The sequence below is a fragment of the Crassostrea angulata genome, chromosome 8 (genome assembly GCF_025612915.1).
Source record: "Crassostrea angulata isolate pt1a10 chromosome 8, ASM2561291v2, whole genome shotgun sequence".
NCBI classification, from domain to species: domain Eukaryota; kingdom Metazoa; phylum Mollusca; class Bivalvia; order Ostreida; family Ostreidae; genus Magallana; species Magallana angulata.
The window spans coordinates 42,958,767-42,983,511 of NC_069118.1; the positions used below are offsets into that span (position 1 = coordinate 42,958,767).

Sequence of the window (24,745 nt, forward strand, 5' to 3'; positions counted from 1 at the left end):
ACACGTAATAAATCCTTGACCCACGAACTCTAATGTCAGGTGGGTCAATTGTCCCTTTGACATCACTCTCCAGCACTGTGTGCGCAATGTCTCCTTCGGCCCACAATTTTCCCTTTTTGGTAAAAAAAAAGGACAAATGGCCACTCTTGAACCTGAAATATCATCCATTCCAACATTACGTGTTAATATAATACATCAAAAATTAAATAAAAAGCATCTCTGTAGATCTCTGTAGATTGATACATAAAAATAGCAAAATTATTTAGTATTAGTTTTTCTATATTTTACATCTGTTAAGCATTATTTTCCTGTGGAATTGAGATACACCTTATGGGAATTTTTGCAAAGCAACAAAAAAAAAACAAGTGAAGAAAAAAAAATGTCTGAAACAGCAAAGAAATTGTTAATAAATAAAGTTTAAGAGAATGTTAATTCTAACAAGTTTTAGAACAGGACTCCATTTACCACAGCAGGAAACAAACTTAAACCATGCTCAACCAGAATATATTGCCCAGGATGATAACTAGAATAAATGGATTAATATTAATTTGCATTGCAGGTGATATATTTTATTTCTGAGCAAGGTCTATTAATACCAAACAAGTTATATAATTACCTTCTCTTTGATTCAAAGAGCATATGACGTGTTGATTTTTCTACCAAAGGGAGGACAGGTTCCTCTACCATATGACGTGTTGGTTTTTCTACCAAAGGGAGGACAGGTTCCTCTACCATATGACGTGTTGGTTTTTCTACCAAAGGGAGGACAGGTTCCTCTACCATATGACATATTAGTTTTTCTACCAAAGGGAGGACAGGTTCCTCTACCATATGACGTGTTGGTTTTTCTACCAAAGGGAGGACAGGTTCCTCTACAATATGACGTGTTGGTTTTTCTACCAAAGGGAGGACAGGTTCCTCTACCATATGACGTGTTGGTTTTTCTACCAAAGGGAGGACAGGTTCCTCTACCATATGACGTGTTAGTTTTTCTACCAACGGGAGGACAGGTTCCTCTACCATATGACGTGTTGGTTTTTCTACCAAAGGGAATACAGGTTCCTCTACCATATGACGTGTTGGTTTTTCTACCAAAGGGAATACAGGTTCCTCTACCATATGACATGTTGGTTTTTCTACCAAAGGGAGGACAGGTTCCTCTACCATATGACATGTGGGTTTTTCTACCAAAGGGAATACAGGTTCCTCTACCATATGACGTGTTAGTTTTTCTATCAAAGGGAGGACAGGTTCCTCTACCATATGACATGTTGGTTTTTCTACCAAAGGGAATACAGGTTCCTCTACCATATGACATGTTGGTTTTTCTACCAAAGGGAGGACAGGTTCCTCTATGAAAGGGAGGACAGGTTCCTCTACCACAATTTCATGGAAGAAGACAGGGGATAAAGAGCCATCATCCTGAAAACAAAACAAAAGGTTTTATATCATCACAAAATATAAATCTATGGTTTGACTGATTTGGCATAAATGGAACTATTGGTCTTAATATAAATTTGCAATATTTAATTAGTTAGTCAACACACTTCTGTGTACCTTGTCAAGAGAAGCAATTATGGCAGAGAGTCCCGAGATGTTCGGTAAAATATCATCACTCTCATCACTATAAAACAGAAAAAAAATTATAGTCAACATGTATATATAAATATATATATATATATATATATTATTGTCAAGCAAGAGCTGAGAAATATTCAAAAAATATTAATATAAGGTCAGAAAAAAGTCAGAGGCTGCTAAAAAATTTAACTATACCTGTCTTGTTGCACAGACGCACTTTCGCTGAAAGGACTTGACTGCATGGAATAATGATCTGAAACCTCAGAATCTATAATAAATATAGAATGCAATTATTAAAGACAATTCTCAGTTAAGCTCTATGTTTGCATTTGTTTTTAAAACACACACACTCATATATATATGTTAACAATTAACATATTAACTCACCTTCTACAAAGGACTCTTCACTTTCTGAACTGTATCTTGTCTCTGGTCTAGTTCTCACTCCTCTACTTTTTCCTCCTCTAGTCCTTACTCCTCTCTCTACTCCTCTAGTCCTTACTCCTCTTCCTCCTCTAGTCCTTATTCCTCTTCCTTCTCCAATTCTTACATCTCTTCCTTCCCCTCTTGTCCCTGCTCCTCTTTCTTCTCCTCTAGTCCTTACTCCTCTTCCTCCTTCTCCAATTCTTAGATCTCTATCTTCCCCTCTTGTCCTTGCTCCTCTTTCTTCTCCTCTAGTCCTTACTCCTCTTCCTCCTTCTCCAATTCTTAGATCTCTATCTTCCCCTCTTGTCCTTGCTCCTCTTTCTTCTCCTCTAGTCCTTACTCCTCTTCCTCCTTCTCCAATTCTTAGATCTCTATCTTCCCCTCTTGTCCTTGCTCCTCTTTCTTCTCCTCTAGTTCTTACTCCTCTTCCTCCTTCTCCAATTCTTAGATCTCTATCTTTCTCTCTTGTCCTTCCTCCTCCTCTATTTCTTAAACCTCTATCACCCCTTCTAGCCCTTGCTCCTCTTGTTCCTGCATTTCTACCCCTCCCTCTGGTTTGACGAACATCATTTCCCACAGCAGTATGGTGTAATTCCTGAGAAGTCCACTGATCCACAAGATCAGAATTTTCACACTGAATTTCATCTGCTGTGTTATCTACACATACTTGACAAAAACAAGACAGGTTTCTTGTCAGGAGAGAATACTTTTCTTCTGTCGACTTAATACATTGCAATTTTCGAGTCCAGGAACAGTCTTTGTTTTGCTTCTGTCTGGGCGGTTTCTGTCGATATTTTCAATGAGGAAGAAAGTCCTTTTGTGATGTAAATGGTCAGTTTTCTCTTCTGTGCTTTCAAGCTTTTCCTTCCCAAAGTTATAAAGATCCTCTGCATTGTTAATAACAACATTCATGCCCATTACTGCTCTTCTTGCTCCTGACTTTACAACTGCTCCGGCACCATCCGAGGGCCCTTTCCCATGGCGTGAACCGTAGAAGTGTCTTTCAACCACAAACCCATAGTCCTCTTTGCTGTATGAAATATCTGTAAAGGGAGTTTTGGATTTATACTGCGCAGAACATCCATCAGTAAACTGAATTTGTTTTTCAATTATCAATCCTCTTTTGTTCTGCAAATGTTCATTTGCTTTAGCAACAAATGTTGCTACTGCATGCGCATCATGTACTAGATCGTCTGACACAAATAACAGAGACTCCTGTATTGTGTCGTTACAGTTTTCATTTGGACATCTATAATAAGATACAGCTGGGTGTATCGTTATATTGTTATGGCCCCAGTGGGCACTCTGGACCTCGTTTTGGTTCACACATGAATAATTCTCGGAGAAGTCCATGTTAAGAATGACCCAGTGGGAAGGCACACTCTTTAGAAGCTGCGAGAACTGATTTTGTTGCCAAGCAGCAACAAATAAATGGGCTGCTAGTTTGTCCAGCTCTTTAGCAAGATCCAAAACAACCTCAGTGGCACTTTTTTCGTAAGTTTTTGGCATGATCTGTGTTACTTGTTTTCCATTCTTTTCTTTGGTCATTCGTTCCCACTTAATGTATTTAATTTTTTGGTTTGATGTTTCTCGCATGAGTGGAGTAAAGAAAGATACAACCCCATCAGTACCACAAGCAACATATTCCCTCTGGATGCAATTTTTTTTTTGTGCCACTTCTCATTGCCCCTTTCACACAGGGTCTTTTCTACTGCTTCATATTTGCTATCAATTTTTACATTACTTTTAAATTTTGCTGCCAGCTGTGATAAGGCATAGATTTTCAGGTCAACATTAGTACACATCTCGCACAAACATGCATTCCATTTTCTCTTACAAGTGGTCTCTACATTGCAGGGTTTCAACCGGGCAAATGTGGAAAAACCTACCACATCTAAGTTACTTTCTCTATATTCTCTATAGGTTTCTTTCAAAGTCTTGTTGAGCACCCTTCTTTCCTCAAGATTGGATTTAATTCTTTTTGAATCTGGTAGGTTTGTTGAAATATCTCCTTGTCTAAAGAAGTTAACTATGGTTCCTGTAGTCTCAGCTGAGGTTTTGTCTTTTCTTGTTTTTCTTTTGGGGCTATCTTCCTGCGAGTGTCTTGAGAGTTTGCTCATGTACGACTGGCTTATTCCTAGAAATGTTGTTGCATATTTGTTTAAGCGCATTTTTTTCAAAGAGGCAAGTTTTTTAGCAGCTATTTTTCTCGCTTTTGCATTATCTTTAATGCTGTTGATAATTGCTTGTTTAATTTTGATTTTACATGTATTTGGGGTAGTCTTCTCAATTTTTTTCTCCATGGCTTTAAGTTTGATGTTAAATCTTTTTTTCCTTTGCCTCTCTCTGTCTTTTTCTTTCTTTCTTCTAATTTTTTGTGGATGCCTTCTTTCCCGTGATTCTTTTTGTTTAACTCTCCAATACTGTCTTTGCTTTTCTCTTTCATTTCTTGTCAGTACCTTAGAACATTTCTGTTTCGATTCAATCCCCTTCTCCCTCTTTCGTTCACGGTATCTACAATTTTCAAAATAACCCAAAATACCATTATAAACCATTTAAATACTCAAAAATCAATATTTAATCCTACACCAGTTGTAGATGCAGTCAAAACGCTGAATTTACAGAATAATTTACCATTAAGTTGGCTTTTTTAAAATTTACCTTTGCTGATTCTCTCTATTCTGTTTTCTATTTCTTTCCTTTTGCTCGTCCGTCCTCTGGGCCCAAGCAATTTTTTTTCTAAGTTTTTCTTTTTCTTTGAAGTATGGATCATTTTTTTTCTGATCTCGATACCTAATGATTTTATTTTAGATTTATAATTTATGTACCGGTAATGTAGATTTAATAAATTCAGATGAAATATAATAGTCAAAATTTAGAGATAAATTATAATTACCATCTTAATTCTTAAAGAGATTAGAGATGTAGATTATCCACATTATCATTATCACACATATTACATTGTAAATTATCAATCAATTAAATGTTAAAGTCTAAGCAATTCTTTGAAAATACCTTTTAGCTCTCTCAGCTGCAGTGAGTGCAGTCAGTCGACTTGTTGATGGTGATATGATCGGTTCTTTTGCTTTGCGCTTTCGGAGGCAATGAGACTATAAAATAAACCAAATTTATTACTGTTCAGTCACTAATTGTTCTATCTATCTATCTATCTATCTATCTATCTATCTATCTATATATATATATATATATATATATATATATATATATATATATATATATATATATATATATATTTAAAAATTTTCCAAAACGATTTAGTTGCAATGAAGTATATTGTGTTAAATGTCAAACATAATTTCCAGCATGAAAAAGTTGTCAATTTTTTTTATTTTTTATACTTTGTATCCAAATGTTTACTTCTCATGATTCAAAACATTTCAATTTTAAAAAAAAATCAAAATTTTATGCATAAAAAATAACATTCAATTAAACTCCTTCATGAATTTGGAAATTACATTTGACGTGTCAAAATAATTTCCAAACAAAAAAGATTTACTCTGGCTGAATTAACAATTATTTTTAAAAAATAGTTGTATGTACACATACATATTTTTATTTCTAAAAACTCTGTAAATTTGGCTTAATTCTGTTAGCAAAAATTTTAAAGAAAAAATACAGTATGCATGACGGTAATTATGATTGACTATTTCACTCGGGAAGGAAATTATCTTTGACATTAAAGTAGAATAATTTTTGTCAATATAACAACCGAACATTATATCATATAATTTTATAATTGTTTACAGAAACATAATATGATTTGACAATTTGTATTCAGCAAGTAAACAACTGTAAATCTAAAATATAGTTTTTAATCGTAACATAACTTATATCTGTTATAAAGTATTAACGTTTGCCCATTATATTTGATGCACTTTTGCTGCCATTCTTTCTTCGTCAAAACATAACTTCCGAAATTTATTTTACCGTGCATATTTTGGGTTCTTGCTGCACATGAAATAACATAACAAACTAGATTCCATTGATAAAATAACTTGTTTCACTGAGAACATTACATCTTAAATCTTTCGAATATAAAGGTAGAAATAAATCATAAACGGACATTACGTTCTGGAGTATTTCGTGTCAACAACTAATTGCCATAAACATCTTTTTTGTCAAACCGTAATTGCCGATTTGATCGCAATGGCCATACACGGAACTGTGACAAGGAAAGTGTGTTTAATTTTCCCCATTTCATTTCATCAATCAATCCATTCGTTATCTGTACTTCAAAAGTAGCACACATAAATTCTATTAACTTAAATAGATAAAGTTTTATTTCCTGTGACGGAAGTCACTTCAATGAAAAATTGACCGACATCAAACTTACCTCCATAACCGCATGGTGTTCCCAATATAAACAAGTTTCGATGACGTAGCACGCATAAAACTGGACTCGGGTAAATATGACAGGGGATAAAAACGTTCTCCGGATAGTTTTTGAATAGTTATGATCATATATACGCCTATTACGGAATTGACCGACATTGGAGTTTATCATTAAAAAATATTTTTTTTTAAATTCAGTGTACATTCTTCGTCATTTTAGTACTGGTAATTGTTTTATATATTGATATCCTCAATTTTGGTCACAGAATTTTGTTAGTTCAATGATCATTTTAACAGATATATTTCATGCATGTAAGATAGTCATTTTGACAGACTTTGTAATAGGCGTATGCATCATATTTGATCAAAATTTGTATAGTATCTGTAATAGATTTGTTTATATTTTTACCACACAAATTTCAAGAAACTAATGATAAATCAAATTTTCATAACTTAAATCTTTCAAAAAGCCTAAAGTCTTAATAACCATGTCTAGATATTAAGTGTGTTTACTTGCAACCCAAAATGGCTGCACATTTTTCTTGACAATTGACTTTTCAATTGTATCAGTTTGATACTTTTTTTTATGTATAAAGTGAAAAACTGTGTTTTCTGTCTGAATTAATAGGAGTAAACATGTTGAAATAATTTATTACATTTCATATGCATTCTTAAAAAAAAAAAATAATTAAAAAGTGATGGTAATTATTATTTACATATATCTGAGAAGGACCCATATACATGCAAATTATGGTACAAAATGTAAATAATGTTATGCTGACTATGTACTTGTTATGTTTATTCCATGTTTTTATTCATTTTAAAATATTCATTCATGGTATCTTTTGTACTGAGTACAACCTTTTATTATATAATCCGCAATGTGCCTGTTTTTTTTAATTTATTAATAAATTTAAGAAAATTAAATTATGAGAGAAAAAATTGATTGTAAGAACATTAGAACAAAAAAGTGTAAACTGCCCTAACCCAGTTTTAATTCCCATGAATGCGATAACTATATTATATTCCATTTAGCCTCTTTATCTTTAATTCTCAAATATCTTGAAGCTTTTCACTGTCATGACAAATTTGAGATAACAAGCTTTGACTGTAAATGTATAATTGTTTATAATGTTGCATGTGTTATGACATAAAATGTATTTGGAATCAGATACTCATTGCTATTGTTATATATATACATGTAGTTGGGGTCAATTCAAAGAGAGATATTAATTAACATATAGTTTAAGTGAAAATATCACTGACATCTTCTTGCCTTTTTCATCACGTTTAGAAGTTACCGTTTTCCACACAAAGCAGCTGATAATCAATGTCAGTCAAAAGCTTCATATACGAATATAATTGTGACATATTTTCAAGCGTTTAGTGATTTAAAGGGGCATGGTCATGATTTTGGTCAAATTTTATTTTTCCTTTTTTATTATTTACAATGCTTTAGGAATGCATTTCTAATGATCAAATGAATTTTGAGAGTCATTTGTAGAGTTGTAGGCAAGATACAGGACTCACAATTCTATTTCATGTAAATAGCCCGAGGGATCGTCCATCTTTTTGTTTACATAGGTCCAATATACCAGTAAAAATCATTTTCAAACTGAGTCGTTTATCTTCTTATTCATTTTAAGAAAAAATAAACAGTTCCTAACGTTTAACAAATTATTTTTGGTCACGGTCTGAAGTTGGAATTTACTTTTTAACATTCAAAATGTAAACAAAAGCTTTGCTTACATAGCAAAGAACTGTCAGCTCTGTAACTCGCTTTAAACTCAACGCATGTCTCCAAAAAATTTGCTGCTTATTAAAAATACCCCACTGAAGCATTGTAAAAATTAAAATAAGAAAAATAATTGTTGACCATTATCGTGACCATGCCCCTTTAATTCATATCCCATCTCCTCAGTCAAGCATTTTTTAGCTACTTTGAATCACAACAAAATGTTATCAATCCGAAACAAAATGTCGTCTCAAACGGATGTCCGACATGTTGTGACGATGCATGTAGCAATCCACTTAAAAACGAGGACCAGATTTTCTTAACTTTGCTGTAATATGCGAAATGAATTTGAATTGACGTCATAATGCATATATATATACATCTTTGTACTTTTATGCATATTTATCAAGGATCTTCTTTTTATGCCACCCTTCTTCGAAGAAAGGAGGGCATATTGCTTTGCTGCTGTCCGTCTATCTGTCTGTCTGTCGGTCGGTCCACCAATAGTTTCCGTTCAATTTCTTCGCAGAGGTTGCTCGTATTGAAATGAAATTTGGTATACAGATTTATCATATTGATATAATGTCTAGGTCAAGTTCGAATTTAGGTACGATCGTGCAATTTTCGACAAGAGTTATGCCCCTTGGACTTAAAAATGCAGTTCCCGATCATTTTCTTCGCAGAAGTTTCCAAGGGAGGGGACAGAAGTGTTTCACAAGCATCTCTTGTTTTGAATTGAGATATGGTGTTTTGCCAGACACCAACTCTTTTAAAATGTGTTTCAGCAAAACGATTTGTATAATTCGATACTGATCGAATACCTGTCAAATTTAGACATTTGCGAAGGTATGTAACGATGTCAGATAAATGTGATTTACGATAGTTTTATAGAACCAGTTTTTTAAAAATTTGATCCATTTATGAAATATATTTTTAAATAAAATTGCAATGTAAAGAATTAATTTCAAACAACACAGTTTTACAATTTTACAGTTAATTATACATGTACCTATCGTAAAATTTCTGAGTAATGAAGATACATTATAAAAATGTCAAGGATAACTCCATAAAATACACTGACAAAGCAATCAAGCATAAAGTGGTGCATATTAAAATATGGAACATATTCAAATTCACACAATCTACTTTAACAACCGTACGAAAATGTACACTGTATTAAGATATTAGGTAAACGTAATATAAATTAACATGTATGTGTGTGTGTGCAAGGTAATCTAGACAACAACATGCTCACGAAAGAATGTACATTTTGCAATGTGCTTAATTTACATATACGAAAATGAAAGAAATAAAAATAGAAAAGATGAAAAAAATAGAATAAAGAGAAGATGAAAAAGCTCCGATACTTTTAAGTCACGGAAAAATTTGTCTAAAGAAAAAAGTACAAGTCATTGATTTTTGCTTCGTCTCTGTGTAAAATCTTTGAAACATGCATTCCGAAAACTGCCCCCAAGTCCATAGTATTCCCACGTAACGTCGCACTATAGTCTCCTAATGATTATACAAGTCATTGATTTTTGCTTAGTCTGTAGGTATAAATCTTGGAATGCCGCATTCCGAAAACTACCCCTTAAATCCACAGTATCTCCACGTACCTTCGTACTATAGCCTCCTAATGATTGCTCAGTGTGTGCTCTTAAAGACGACGTCCCAACATGTGATATAAAAATGCAAGAGCTTTACAACAGACGTGGAAAATTTTTGATGTAAATCCAATTAGAGTAAAAACACGCTATCAGACATTAACAGTAACGATCTTGTCTTACTGATCAAAAGAACACCTGCATATGTGTATACGTAATGAAAAATACACCGAAATATAAGGATATTTGCTCGTGAAATTCGGCAGCACAATTTCACGGGATTTTCTTTGAGTTGGTATTTTTGGATATTGAAAAGGAGGGACTATAATTTTTCTTGCTCCATAGCGAAACAAAGTTATATGCTAAATAACAAAGGACAGCTTTTCATATGGCCACTCTTTATCAAGGGTGATCAGAATCTTACATATGTGTGGTAGATGGGTAGTAAGTGCAGTGGCAGTGGTATAATAAAACAACTGGTTCATCATCATCGCAGCTCCCGCTAGGAGAGGGTTGTATAATTATATACATGACAAAACTACAGCAAGAGTTACTAAACGAGGTTCGGATTCAAATAGTTTAGGAATCATTTTTCTTTAAAAATAGCTTTTCTATTGAATACCAAACAGAAAAGAGCAATAAATGCAACAAAAATTGCGCAATTTTAATTCGTCACCAATGAGTGTACATTGTTATTGACTAAAATGTCAAATATTACTAAATTAACTTTTTTTTTTCAAATTTGTAAAAATATTATTCATGTGTCCTAAAAGAAACTTAATATTATGCCCAAATAATATCCCCTTTATATCCGAATGGTCGCTGATGCTATTTAAAACCTTTTTATTGATACTCATATGAACCCCACCCATATTGTGGTATTCCCAAATACACTCTTGTTCCTTGTTATAAATTTCAAAATTAATTTTAGTTTGGAAATTGATAAATCACAATGCTAAATAGTAAAAAAATACTAAATTACAGCATAATGAGCCCCACTCTTTAGCATGATTTACTAATAAAATAGAAATAGAAAAGGAATCATCTATCTGTAAGTTTCAAATGGAAAAAAAAAATTATGTGAGCCTCAGGCAAATTATATTTTACTTTTTGTCTCAATGGTAATAAAAGTTAATATCATTGTCTTTTTGTGATAAAAAAAAAAATTACGATAAGTTTCTGATTAAATAAATAAATAAAAAAATACCAGTGCCAAATCAATTCATCAATAAAAAAATAAATCTCTACAGGGATCTGTTATTGTGATAAGTCACCCCCCCCCCAACACACTTTCAAAACGATGCTACGTGCCTACTTGTCACGTTATGTCTCTGAGGTGCATGTCCTTTGCAAATTTGAAGGTCAGATCTATAATATATAAGATTCAAATATATCTCCTGAATTCACACAGGAATATGTTGAAAGGCAACGACGAAGAGCAAAGACCAGCAGTCGTCATGACAAAGTAATAGAAGGTCGGTTATTTTTTTATCTCTTTAGTTGCAACAATTTTTTTTTTAAAATTTCAATACATAGTATGAATAATATATTGTTTTATTTAATGTTTATTTGACTCCCTATGCAAAAGATGTATATCTTTTTTAAAGCCGTGCTTACAATCAACGTTTTAAAGATACAGACTAGGGCGTGAAATTAATTTGCGCTAGTGTCAATGTAACGAATAATTTTGAGTGGGTTTGAAAATTTACACCATTGTCAGTTTTCAACGTTGAATTTTGAGACTAAAGGTGTTGAATTTAGAACATTGTCATTTTAGAATTGAACAGCGTTGTGGAAGTCGATCATAAAATCGGCTCAAAATTTTACAGCGAATAAACACAAATTAATGATTTGATATACATTCTAAATTAAGTAAAGGACCACGCGTAAGGGGCCCTCGCTGTAGGATTTTTTTTAGCGTCCATGAAATTGTCAATTCCAAACAAAAGACGGAATCATTGTAATCTTTCATAATTGGCTGATGTTTTGAAATTATTAGCTAACCCCTATAAACTCGTTCCTTCTATTGCTGGCATAGTTCATGTGTTTTGTAAACTGTGATTTGATATTTTTCTGAGTTTTTTTCTTTTTTGTTGTTATGATTTTGCTACTGGTCATTAGTTATATACTATTGCTGAGGGATATACAGACTGTATATTCTGACTTCTCTGAAAAATTATTTTATTGTTGGATTGATGTCGGCTTATCAGATTTTGTTAGAAGTTTAAATCGGTGAAGTCACAATCATTTATTGTATTCAGATTCTGATCGGAGAAAGAAGTGCAGCTTTTGACATTGTACTTCTTGATCCAAACATTAAAAATATAAACAATCTAATATGAAGTATTCATTGAAGATACAGACTGTATATTCTGACTTCTCTGAAAAATTATTTTATTGTTGGATTGATGTCGGCTTATCAGATTTTGTTAGAAGTTTAAATCGGTGAAGTCACAATCATTTATTGTATTCAGATTCTGATCGGAGAAAGAAGTGCAGCTTTTGACATTGTACTTCTTGATCCAAACATTAAAAATATAAACAATCTAATATGAAGTATTCATTGAAGATACACCATCATCTTATAATACAAAGTAACCTTAATGGTCTGAAATAATAACCATTGGTTTTAAAATTTTGAAACTGTACTATTAAAAGACGGCCACATAGTTTGTTAATGATAAAATCATCCTTTTTATTATCAGATTCTAACCGGTAATGCACTAAAGTTTATTGTTAATGGATACTTTATCATTATTTAAGGATTCTGTCACAACACAGGACCTTATAATGTGTTTTCTTTCTTTCTTTCTTATTAATTTTCAACGTAGGGATGCCAAGGATGCATATGGAATCCAAGTTACATATTATAATTCCGCCAAATAACAAATCTAAGTTTTATGTTCTTATTTAAATATTAAAACAGCGAAATGTTGACCCAGAAACTAATTTAAAAAGTACAAAAGTGTTGTCATAAATTATATTGTTTTACGTTTATTCACATTCCGTCGTGACTAAAAAATTAAATTTCATGATATTTGATCGGAAAGCACTGTTAACAAACTAAACAATCAAGAAATCTAAAAACCCTGATAAAATATTTTGGGGTTATTTGCTGAGAATTAAACAAGAAAATAATGGAAAAGATGTCAGCTTCATCAAAATATTCGCTATAAAAGGTACATACATGTATGTACTTAGGCTCAATTCCTCGGCCAGTCTTTCCACTGTCCTTGTAAACGATTCATTTATAAAATCCGACTAGTACAGCACTACACAATATACTTTAACCTCTACATTTAGGACTTATTAATAGTTTTATCAATGCTGCCAGAATCATGTATTGTGAGTTTTATTTTATGCAACATGCTGTTTTCCGTGCAAACATTTTCAAAATATTTTTGAAATAAGGAGAATTTAGGATTCTAACAGTATTTTATATAAAACTGAGATGTTTTGCCTTTACATAATATGCTTATTAAAATTGTTTTGTGAAAAGCACAGGTTAGTTTACGTTGTTCTATGTCATTTTTGTGTTAAGGAGCAGACGTATTTTAAGTTCCTTAAAGCTATGACGTGATAATGCACTAATGTGGTAGTTACACACTACCCAATATTTCATTGCATATACATCTTTTAAAATGGAAGGGTTTTGGTTTAATTCTAAACAGTTATTTAATATTAATATTTTGTATATTGCAGTCAAAATAGGATGCTAAATGCACGTGAATGCTTTCTTAACCTACACGCATCATTTATGATCTGGAGAAGCATCAAAGATAGCTGATATATTTTCTTGAAATTTTCAGAAATGATATTGAATTAAGTTAATGACTTTGTCTAAAAGAGATCCTATTACCAGAAAAGACTTGAATATCCAAACATTGTGAGATGTTAGACCTATGTATGTAGTTGTATGTAAATTGTTTTGTATGAATCGGCGTTACTCCAAAATTTAAATTTTTCACCAGTGGCATTATACATATTAAACTAATATTTCTTTATAAAGTATACATATGTCATCTTGGTAATTAAAACAAATAAATTCCTTTAAATATCTCAGATTTCTAAGCTAGTTGTTCTTTTCAAATTTTGTCATGGCGAAATCTGAGAAACTGTAAGTGATAAAGAACCCTATCTTTATGGATGATAGAAATTAGCTTGAAAATGGGTTTAACGGGTGTCAATTTGTCAATTGGCATTTCCGGTTATCACTAGAATGATTTTAATGACTGTCAAAACACATTAATTTTACTGTTAACTAAGCTTGATAAACAATAATATACAGTAGGTAAACTAATTGATATCCCACGCAAGCGCAGAAGAAAAAAACCTTCTTAATTTTTTTTTTGTGTAAAATGTGTAAAAAAAAAAATTCTTAACCTTTTTTTGAAATGATTTTAAAAAAGCAACTGCCTTGACATTTAGAAGAGCGGGCAAAGATAAAAATCAACACTGACATTGAACATACAATCCTGTTTGTGACCAGCATCCGCGTGGAAAAAAGTTTCGGCTTTTTAACAGTTGTTCCTAATGCAGTATATTGTTGCAACTGGAAAAAATTGATATTCAGTTATATAAATGTCAATAGGATATACATAGAGTTTGTTTTTCAAAACAAGGAAGGGGTGAATAGCGAATCGTATCTCTTTTCTGAATGTTGTTTTTAATGTTAACTTTCACTAAAGTTTGATTCTTTGTTCTAAATAAGAATTTCAGAAAATAGCTTGCTTTGAAAAAATAAATAGAAGGTGGTTCACCCCTTTTTCAAATGCAGAATCTCCGTTTAATGCGTGCATCATTTATTCATGAAACAGGGACGTTGCATTGGGGAATGGTTAACCCCTCCCTCATACTAGTTTTTTTTTAAACAAGCTTTTATATCAAGAACACATTTAATACAGTGTATCAAACTATAGTGAAATCATTGAAATAAACACAGGCCAGAACCGTCCCCTATTCAGTAAAAAAGTTGTCGTTCTCTCTTCCTTATTTACAGATAAGAAATAGACATTTTAAACTGACATTGATCAACATATTAAATATACATGTACACGTACATTGCACACAGAGCAGATATCAGTTCAAAGACGGTTCAGAACTCTGTAATTTAAATCAATTTTCAAAAGGTCAATTTTAGCGTGTTAAGGTAATCCAGGATTTAAAAAACCGTATCAACTGTAGAAAAATTACCTTTGAAAAAAATGTCACCACTTTTGATGTCACTTTTAACAAGCAAATACGATAAGTTTTTTTTCCTTCATAAAATGGAAGGCAAAATTTCCTTTAATCTATAAGATTTGCGTTATGTTTCTTTGCAGGTCTTTGTAAAAATTTAAATTTACTTTATCCTAGAAATAGATGTTTGGCCATTAATGTGACTCCAAGAAGCTGAGAATTTTTAAAGATATGTTAATCAATTAATAAAAAAAGGTTAATCAATTTAAAGTCTATATAAATTTCGTTACCCAATCCTTCTTATCCTGGAGCTAGGTTCAAAGAATGTTCAAGGCGAAGGCATACACACAGTTGTGGAATATTAGATAGATAATAACTTGTAACAATAAGTTGACATTGATGCACAAAACAAATAATGCTGTTTATTGTCGTCTTGAGATGCACACTTTTCAATTTGTTTCTTTTTAACGGGATACCATTAATGTATTTCATGAAAATAATACAGTATTTTTGGATTTTGTGTGTCTATAACTTAAAAACAATTAAAAATCTAGAATGTGATTTTTTCCTTAACTACGAAGACTGGTGTCTAGTAATAGGATTGAAGCCACAGTGATCAATAATCAATTACGTATGTCTATGTCAATCTCTCTTTTAGGAGGTATGGAAAACCTATAATCTGTAGAAAAGCGTCAAAGCGACCAACCATGAACCGGTCTGCAGCAGGACGTCACAACAGTGAAGGGGAACAACGGTTACTATATCAACGTGAAGTCCCAATTGAGCAATTGATACCGGGTTCGTCTCTAATTTATCCACAATGTATTAAGCATTCATTAAAATATTGTGAGCTTCATTGTGAACAGTGTGATACTCAAATATGCTCGGAATGCTGTACTTCTGCAGAACATGATACCCATAAACGAGTCAATATTTTGGATTGGCTTCAAAACAAAAAAGAAATTATAAAAAATGACATGCAAGAACTAGAAGATTCTATTATACTTAAACACCAAACGATCATAGCTAAAATCCCATATCAAAGAGATGTCATAAGTCAAAACGCTGTACAAATTGCCACAGCTCTCCATACACAGGAGGAACACTTACACAGAGAAATAGTCAATGTGAGTTTGCACCTTAAAGCTGTTCTTTATGAGATGGACTCCAAACACCTGGCATTTCTTCAAAATCAGGAAGAAAAACATAGGCAATGTATTTCGGAAATCCAACAACTCATTTCTGATTTAAATGACTTGCTTCTTTCAGATGATATTTGTCGTTTTACTAAATACAAATCCAAGAATGCCAATTTCCGAAACCCCATTCAACCAACAGTGTCTTTTCCAAACTTTCTGCCTACAAAGTTTAAACGAAAGCATATTTATCAGCAATTGGGTTGTCTGTCAAAGTTATCAATCAAAAAAGAAGAAGAGTACGTTTTAAATTTCCCAGATGCTGAGTCCTCTCTTGATGGCATATCTGTTTCCGAGGAGCCAAAGGTTGTAACATATATTCATACTAATTATGGAGACGCTAATAAATTACGAAGCGTTACGGCTCTAACAGACACCGAAATATGGACCTGTGGGGAAGACAAAACGATGAAACTCTACAATCTACAAGGAGAGCTGATAAAATCTATCCAAACGAAGTCAAAGAAAACGCCATCAGATATTGAGGTTACCAGAAGTGGCGATATTGTATATGCTGATTACAATGACCTTTCTATCAACATAGTTAGAAATTCTCAGATAAGTGAAGTTATCAAATTAGAGGGATGGCGACCTCGTAATGTCTGTAGTGCTCTTTACGATGATTTTTTGGTATTTATGGACAGTGACACCGACAGGCAATCAAAAATTGTGCGTTATTGTGGCAACATCCCAAAACAAAGCATCAGCTTAAATGACGAAGGACAGCCTCTCTATTCATATGGCCCCTCTTTCAAATACATGAGCGAGAACAGAAACTTGGACATATGTGTGGCAGACTGGGGAGCCAGTGCAGTAGTAGTAGTCAATCACGCTGGAAAACACCGATTTACTTACATGGGTCCTCCTTCTTCTTCCTCTTCTACAAAGGCTTTTGATCCGTACGGCATCACCACAGATAGTCAAAGTCGAATCCTTATAGCAGATTGTTTTAACCACCGTATTCATATCTTACACCAGGATGGACAGTTTCTTTGCTTCATTTGTAGCTGTGGTCTAGAACGACCAGTTGATTTATGCGTTGACTCTAAGGACAACCTTTTTGTTGCCGAGAGGTTCACTGGTAATGTGAAGAAAATCCGATATAAGAGATAAATGTTCACCAAGCACATAATGTATTTGAATGACAATTTTCTAAGGAGGAGCTTTGTTGATCCGGGAATCTTTAGGATAATTTTAAGACTAAAATGTTACATGGTAGCCAGACATAGCCAGATGTTGATATAAAAACTGTTTGAATCGCGAATTCCTATTCATATTTCATAATAGTTTGGTTTCTTTTGTTGCCGAGTTGTTCAATCGTATTGTGAAGAAACGTAAACGTCACGTTTTAACCGGGTTTTCCAACGAAACAATCTGGTTATTGAAATGGTGACAATGGCGGACAGGCGGCTACAAAAAGGGTACCCTCTTTGTACGGATAACTCCTACAGTTTTGAAGATAGGAAGTTGTTCTTTTGTAGATTAATTGTACATATATCAGAGGTGTGCATATTGTTAAGATTTTGATTTCTGATTATTTATGAAAAAAATACCAGCGTTTAAACTTAGTCATTTTTGGCAAAATATTGGATATAGGGTACCCTAAAGTTGTTCTTTTGCAGATCAATTGTACATATATTAGAGATGTGCATATTGCCAGGATTTCGATTTCTAGTAACTAATGAAAAAAATACCATCTTTTGAACATAGTCATTTTTTGGCAAATATTGCATATAGGGTACTCCATTTCACTTGATACGGTAGGTAGTGATTATCAATTCAGGGTTGACATGGATTATTGATACAGTTCACATAAAAGAAAACCTGGTTTGTTGTCATATTGACAGCTTTTCATTTGCTATAAATATTACATATTTAATATATAAGGTGTCGAAACATTATACGTTTCAAGCGATTATTCATACAGTTATGATACAATTAACATATTTATAGGTGTTTCTGATGTCACGAAAACCTTCTCTTGAACCAAATTGTCCGCATCAATAAGTACATGTAGCGATTAACAAGAATCCCGCTAATGGATTATAATGTCCGATGTAAAGCACCTAATTTTTTGAAATGGCGAGGTCTGAAAGTGTGTAGGAATGCATATGTTTTGTAATACGTGTTTATAATTTTAATATATAGCTATACATGCTTTACATATTTTATATATTTTAATATTTTATTTTTTACAAGCTTTCTTAATTGTATCATGTTGGTTTTCTTTTTGAAAATCTGTAGATTGTTTTTTATCTGAACCTAGTGTTTGGATTTAATATTTAAATGTTATCGATCTACCAATAGTTTGAAACCTGTAAAAATGTTTTCTTCTAAAACGATGGTTTTTTTTATTTATCTATTTTTTTTTATTTTTTTTTATTTATTTATTTATTTTTTTTTTCATTCTAAAACGATGTTAACTGTTAATCATAATGCTTTATACTAATATGTCACTTTTTCTTCCCGATAATCGACGTCTTCTGAAACGATACCGAAAGATATGATGATTGCACTTGTATAAGAATTATTCAAAGTAATGATATGTACAAGGGGCGAATTGTTCGATTTCTACTGGTACACCCCTGTGAATGTTATTGTCTTCTAATTTTAGACCATGTAGTTTTATTTGACTCTTTCAGTTTTGCAGTAAAAATCGCATTTCGTGTTTATAGGCTATTTCCTAGAATCTAAGTCCTTGTAGTCAAATAAAAAATCTAGACGTTTATTGATTTTAAACTGTATCTCAATTAATTGATGTATGGATATAATGAGTTATGGAGATAGAGACAGTAGAAAATATGTTTTTTTCTGTTCTTGCAACAATTAACATGCTATGTAGCGACCCCCCCCACCCCCACCCCAAATGATTTTCGATCCGCGCCTGACCTAGCAATAGCATCAATAGTGAAACAGACTGTACTATTTTATGCAGAATGTTCCTTGAAAATGGCTCGATAAACGAAGTTTTAATACAAAACAGACACCATTCTCCTTTTAAAAAGCATGGTATTTTAAAACAAAAGCATCAAACATGGCTATGATTTTATTAAGCAACCCAATGTTTATATTTTCAACCACGTGTAGAGTGGTTGAACACGAACGATAATCATCGTACAACTTTCGGGGAAGTCTCATTTACTTTCATTCGAGCACCTCTGAATTTATTACATACTTAGCAACCAGAAAGGAAACATTCCGAACACATTCACAGTGATGTAGTTATGAAATACTACCTTACAGGCACAAATATTGCTAGTTTTCATTTGGCCCATTTTTTCATGTACAAATTAGTATCATAGAATGCCATTAACAATGATTTATTTCGAAATAAGGTATGTGCATCTTGTTTTGAACATAAACTTATGCATCAAAAACGTCTACTTCACAAGTGTGAAGATTTCCTTTTGCTATAGACTAATATGATAAGTTTACTATGAATAGCAATTTAATTATCTATGTTGTGTTAGCTTTTTGCTTTTTTCCAATTCAATCAAAATGTCGAAATAAATCACGTCACGTGTTGAAGTTTAATTAAAGTTATCGGAAGGTCGTTAAATTACAATTGCATGTTAACAGGACACACGAATTTGTCAGGATGCCATAGCACACATTAATTGCTTTCAATGCGTCTGCAACCCAAAGGCGGAAGTGATGATTAATCAAATTCTTCGGGTTTGAAAAATGAGTGCAATATTCTTACATAATACATGTATATTGTTTTCTCAATGAATAGAAGAAAGAGAGGGATTTTTTTTTTTTACCAACAATTAAGACTTAAGTTTTGAAGACTTTTAACAATATTTTAAACGCAAACACACCCTGGTGATTTGTTTAGAAACCTACATAGTTTCTATGATTATGATAATATATACTGTTGCTTTCAGTGTGCTTAGTTAGTCTGTTAAGATGCTTGAATTTAGTTCAGATGAAATTTGTTATGTGAAAAGATAAATATATTCTACAAAACTCCTCTCTGTTTATTTTATTTTAAAACACTAACTTCATAATATTTGTTACTTGTACAAAACATAGTTAACATGTGCTGTTAAAAAGACAAAATAACGATGTGCCTGGAAAATTTTGCATTTTATTCTCGTTTTGTGTTATCTATACGGTTTCCTTTTTAATAGCCAAATAAGAAAGATACAGAGTCCACAAGTCTGAATAGAAAATGCAATCAAGGTTTCAGACAAATTTTATTCTTGTAAACACTGGAAATTGTTTATTTGTGTTCCAAATGAACTAGCAAAGACAAACGTAAGGTGTGATAGATTTTTTTTAAAGAAACGCAAACAAGAACATGACACGATCCTTAGCAGGTAATTGTGAACTCTGTACTTTGCATAAGCTCTTCACGACATACATTCAAATTATGACTTTACATTTTATTGAAATAATTATCAAATTCAAAGTGAGTACAATCTGTAATAGATACAAGACAGACACCAGTATTCCAACGGCTCGGTCTGGTTTCTGAATGATCATTTTGGCCATGTTAAGTGTTTGTCTTTTTAAACTATTATCAAAAACTACTATCAGTCACAAAGTTGCCAATAATTGAGAACGCACAGAAAATGCAAATTTACTTGTTAAGGCACTTACTTTACTGAACGTATAAACATATGAATGTGATACAAAGGAACAAAGTAGATGAAAATGTAATTGCTTATTCAAGTATATTTATGATGGGCATTCACAATACCGTTTTGATATCTATATAGCTGGAATTTCGTAAGATTTCATTTCACATGATATTTTGTTGATATTTTATTTTTTTGAGAAAGAAAAGAGTCAATATAAGATTTTTAAAGTTAAGTTATGTCTCAGATAGCTTTGGTTTACAACTTAAAATATATCTAAAAGGGCTTATGATATATCCTAGGATATGTCTTAAGATGGATCTTAAGATAATTTCATCAACAGGATCCCTTGAAATAAGAAATCATTTAACAAGACGTTTCCTTTTCAAATCGTGATTTATTGTCACAAAATTCCCAGTTGTCAAATCCTCAAGTGAAGAAAACTGTTTAAATAATTAACTAATTATTGATTAACTTTAACAAACAGTTAAGATAGTATTTGGGTCTATTACCTTTTCACCCCACCCACCCCCAAAAGAAAATAAAACAAAACAAAACATGATGGCTTTGGAATATCATTATGATACTTTTTCAGACGGGTGGGACAGGTACATGTAGCGACCTGTTTCGATCCGTTGTTCATTATATCGGCGATCTGGACTCTATCCAGATGACGTCAGCGGTCAGCGACGAGACACCAGCACAGGTCACGCTCCAGATACAAATACATGTATAGTGTGCGTAAACCAAGGATGGGGTGATCATAATCAGTAATCGTAATCAGCTGTAATCGATTACAGGTTGCTGAGTAATCATGAGTAATCAGTAATCATCCATTTTTCTGATTACAAGTAATCGTAATTTAATCGATTACTCTGTGAAAAAGTCCTGTAATCATGATTAATTTTTGATTACTTTTATGATTACAACGGCAATATTCAATAGGTTGACATCATTATTCATTGGATCTTATATTTAGTGAATACCGGTAAGGTTCAGTCTTAAAGTTGGCCAGTATTCCTTTATTGCCCTTGGGCATGTTTATATTCATCTCCAGTCACGATACAATGAGTTTGCTATTCAACAGTCCTTGCTTTTAGACGCATTAGAAAACAGTTCACATACTGTGCTTATTTAATTTGGAAAATTATTTAAAGGGTCGGACTTTGTTTAGAGAAAAATGTCTGCTGTACACGGTTTGAGTTTTCTGATGATCAACCATAATCAGGTATTGTGAAAGCCAAATGTATATACTGTTCTGCATGCATATCAGGGAATGCAAAAACTACTTCAAATAGTAAATAATGCAACAAATTACATTAATACCAGAATAAAGAGTCCTGTCAAAAATGTTTTTTTTTAAATGAAACATTTAAACTATGAAAAAACTGAAAAACAAATAATGTAATCTAAAGTAATCAGAAGTAATCATTATTACAATGAGGAAAAGTAATCTAATGTAATCGATTACTTTTAAAAATGGATGTAATTAGCCTGTAATCGATTACTTTTAAAACTCAAAGTAATTGTAATTTAATCGATTACTTTTGAAAGTAATCGACCCCATCCCTGGCGTAAACAAACACATACAACGAAGAAACAAATTAACTCAGCAAAACCAACACCAAATAAACATACGAACAAATGACAAACAAACTGTATTGTAGAATAAAGTTAATTTAAAAAAATATATATCAAACAACTTACCGCATCTCATCACAATATAAGTGGATGAAAAGTATTTATTGTAGGCAGAGACAAAATATAATATGTTAACGTTCAAAAGTTCTCATTATGTGAACTATTGATGAAATAAATGTGTTGTTTTGTGTCAATTGGAGCTAGTATATATCGATGAATAGCTATGCCAACGGGATATCTTAGTACCGACAAAATCTTTTGCTACAACAGGTCGAATCTAAAGTTCTCATTTTTGATTGCAAACAAAGGAAAAGGCACTAAATGTAGCTAAGTCCAATAATTATTGCTTAAAACATGATCTTTTTTTGGATATATTTTTTTTGACATTCTATTGGAGGTACAATATCATTAAGGATTTTATAAAAACTTCCTTTGCTATTATATGCACGTTATACCCACGATTATGTTAACTATTAATTCCGGAAAAATTTGACAAATCATTATAATAAGACATGTAATAGAAATGAAGGTGATCTAACGAGCATGGAAAAAGTCAATCAAATTAACATTAAATTATTTCATTATGAACGATTTAATCATAAATAAACTGACATATGTCAAATAAGCGAACAATTTCCAGCTTGGGGATAAAAATGAAAATGTAAAAAATTCAAATCAGTAAGTAACAACAAAAGCCTCTTCGGGATTCGAACTCGGAATGTACGGATCATAAGCCTGACACTTTATCCACTCGGCTATGGAGTAAGTGACATGTTATCGTCGATAAAATCCTTTTAATAAAACGAAATGTCGCTTTCATCAGCAATTTGGTGATGATGTGTTATTCAACCTTAAGTATTTTTTTCTTTTTAATAGATAGAGAGTTTAAAATGATATGTTTATCAAATTAATGTCATATGTAGAGTAAGTTTGCTTATACATGTGCGTATATTCAGGTACCGAAATTTGTTCTTCATTCCGACGGACGGTTTTAACCCTAAGCCATATTCACCGTCTGATGATCATTCGCCTCGGCCCTAATCCGCAGAAGATATCCTTAAAGGGGATAATCCAGTTTCACACATCCACAACTAAATCTTCATCATTTTCACTTTCATATCATATGTTGCTTATCAGAACATAGAAAACTTTACTCTGGCTTCCCTATTTTTATTTATTTCGTATATCCTTTTGGTTCAGATTGAAGATTAAATCTGAACAAAAAATGTCACCCACTTTCACCAAGTCTACAACCAAATCGATAAAATGATTAATGCCAACATTGTTGTTTGGTGGTGCAGTGGTTTTTTTATGTTTCATAAGTAATGTATCGAATACAGTGGTGATATATTAGTAATCGCCTACTTGATATATGTGACCATTTAGCTTTAAATAAAGTAGCTGCACATATATTATACCACATATGTCAATTCGAAGTAGATGCACGTATACCCCCTCATCGGTTACAATCGAATAAGAAGCATATATCTGAAAGTGATTTTTTTTTTTACATTTGAGCTACATGTAAATGACAATATCAATAACAATAACCCTCCAACCATTTATAAACATTTTAAAAGGCATAACATATGTTAAACTTCACAATACAAACCAGACAAACAACTCGGGTAAATTTTTAGTTTTTCTCTTTATCAAACATATATTTAAATGTAAGATTCCTCGTGATCCTGCAACCTCATGGTTTATGTATGCGAGATGGGGGATGATGTATTCCCTTAAATTTACAACAGAGTGTTTCCCATAGAGAGTCTGGATTTCTCTTAGTATGTACATACATGACGACGTGACACCCGCATCCACCGAAATTATTTAGCATGAGAGTCGAAGACGGTTCGAAATATAAAAATGTAAAGGGATTATAATAACGTCGCATCTCTATATGCACAACCTGTAAACACGATAGTACAAGACTTGAGACATCATAGGACAAATCATTCACATGATTAATAACACAATCATGGATCGATGAAATATCGAAACCCTTTTGGCACTTGGAGGCTCCGCCCCTCGTGCCAAAAGTTTTTGCGATACATTTTCTCTATACTTTCGAATCATCATGACTGTATAAATAGATTTATTAAATGATTTTAGTGATTATTTGTGAAGTCGCATCATGATTGTTTCGATCATTATGTTGAAGAAACATTGCAGCCTCTTGCTGACCTTTCTTCAGTATCATATTATTACATGTAGATTAATCATTGATTTTAACTGGAGTTGTGCAAGCATGAACAACATAAAATATCAATGTACAGCAAAAATGCACAAATACCATAAAAAACTGCACATTGTTTTTGTGTAAATAATATTTATTTTTCTAAAAAAAAAATGAACAAAATTGATGACTTTGCTTAAATAATTCAGAGCACCATGTGTATTACCTAGTTTGATATAGGATGATAAATCCGTCAAGTAAATTTAAATCAA

The 24,745-nt window shown here is 32.4% G+C and overlaps 1 protein-coding gene and 1 pseudogene across 1 annotated transcript; one reads left to right on the forward strand and one right to left on the reverse strand.

Moving 5' to 3' along the window:
- Positions 1–1,223: 1,223 nt before the first annotated feature.
- Positions 1,224–6,459, reverse strand: LOC128160989 (uncharacterized; annotated as a pseudogene).
- Positions 6,460–15,584: 9,125 nt separating this feature from the next.
- Positions 15,585–17,471, forward strand: LOC128159017 (uncharacterized). The gene has a single exon (XM_052822048.1). The coding sequence runs from the start codon at positions 15,585–15,587 to the stop codon at positions 17,184–17,186; it is 1,602 nt and encodes a 533-aa protein (XP_052678008.1). The 3' UTR covers positions 17,187–17,471.
- Positions 17,472–24,745: the final 7,274 nt, after the last annotated feature.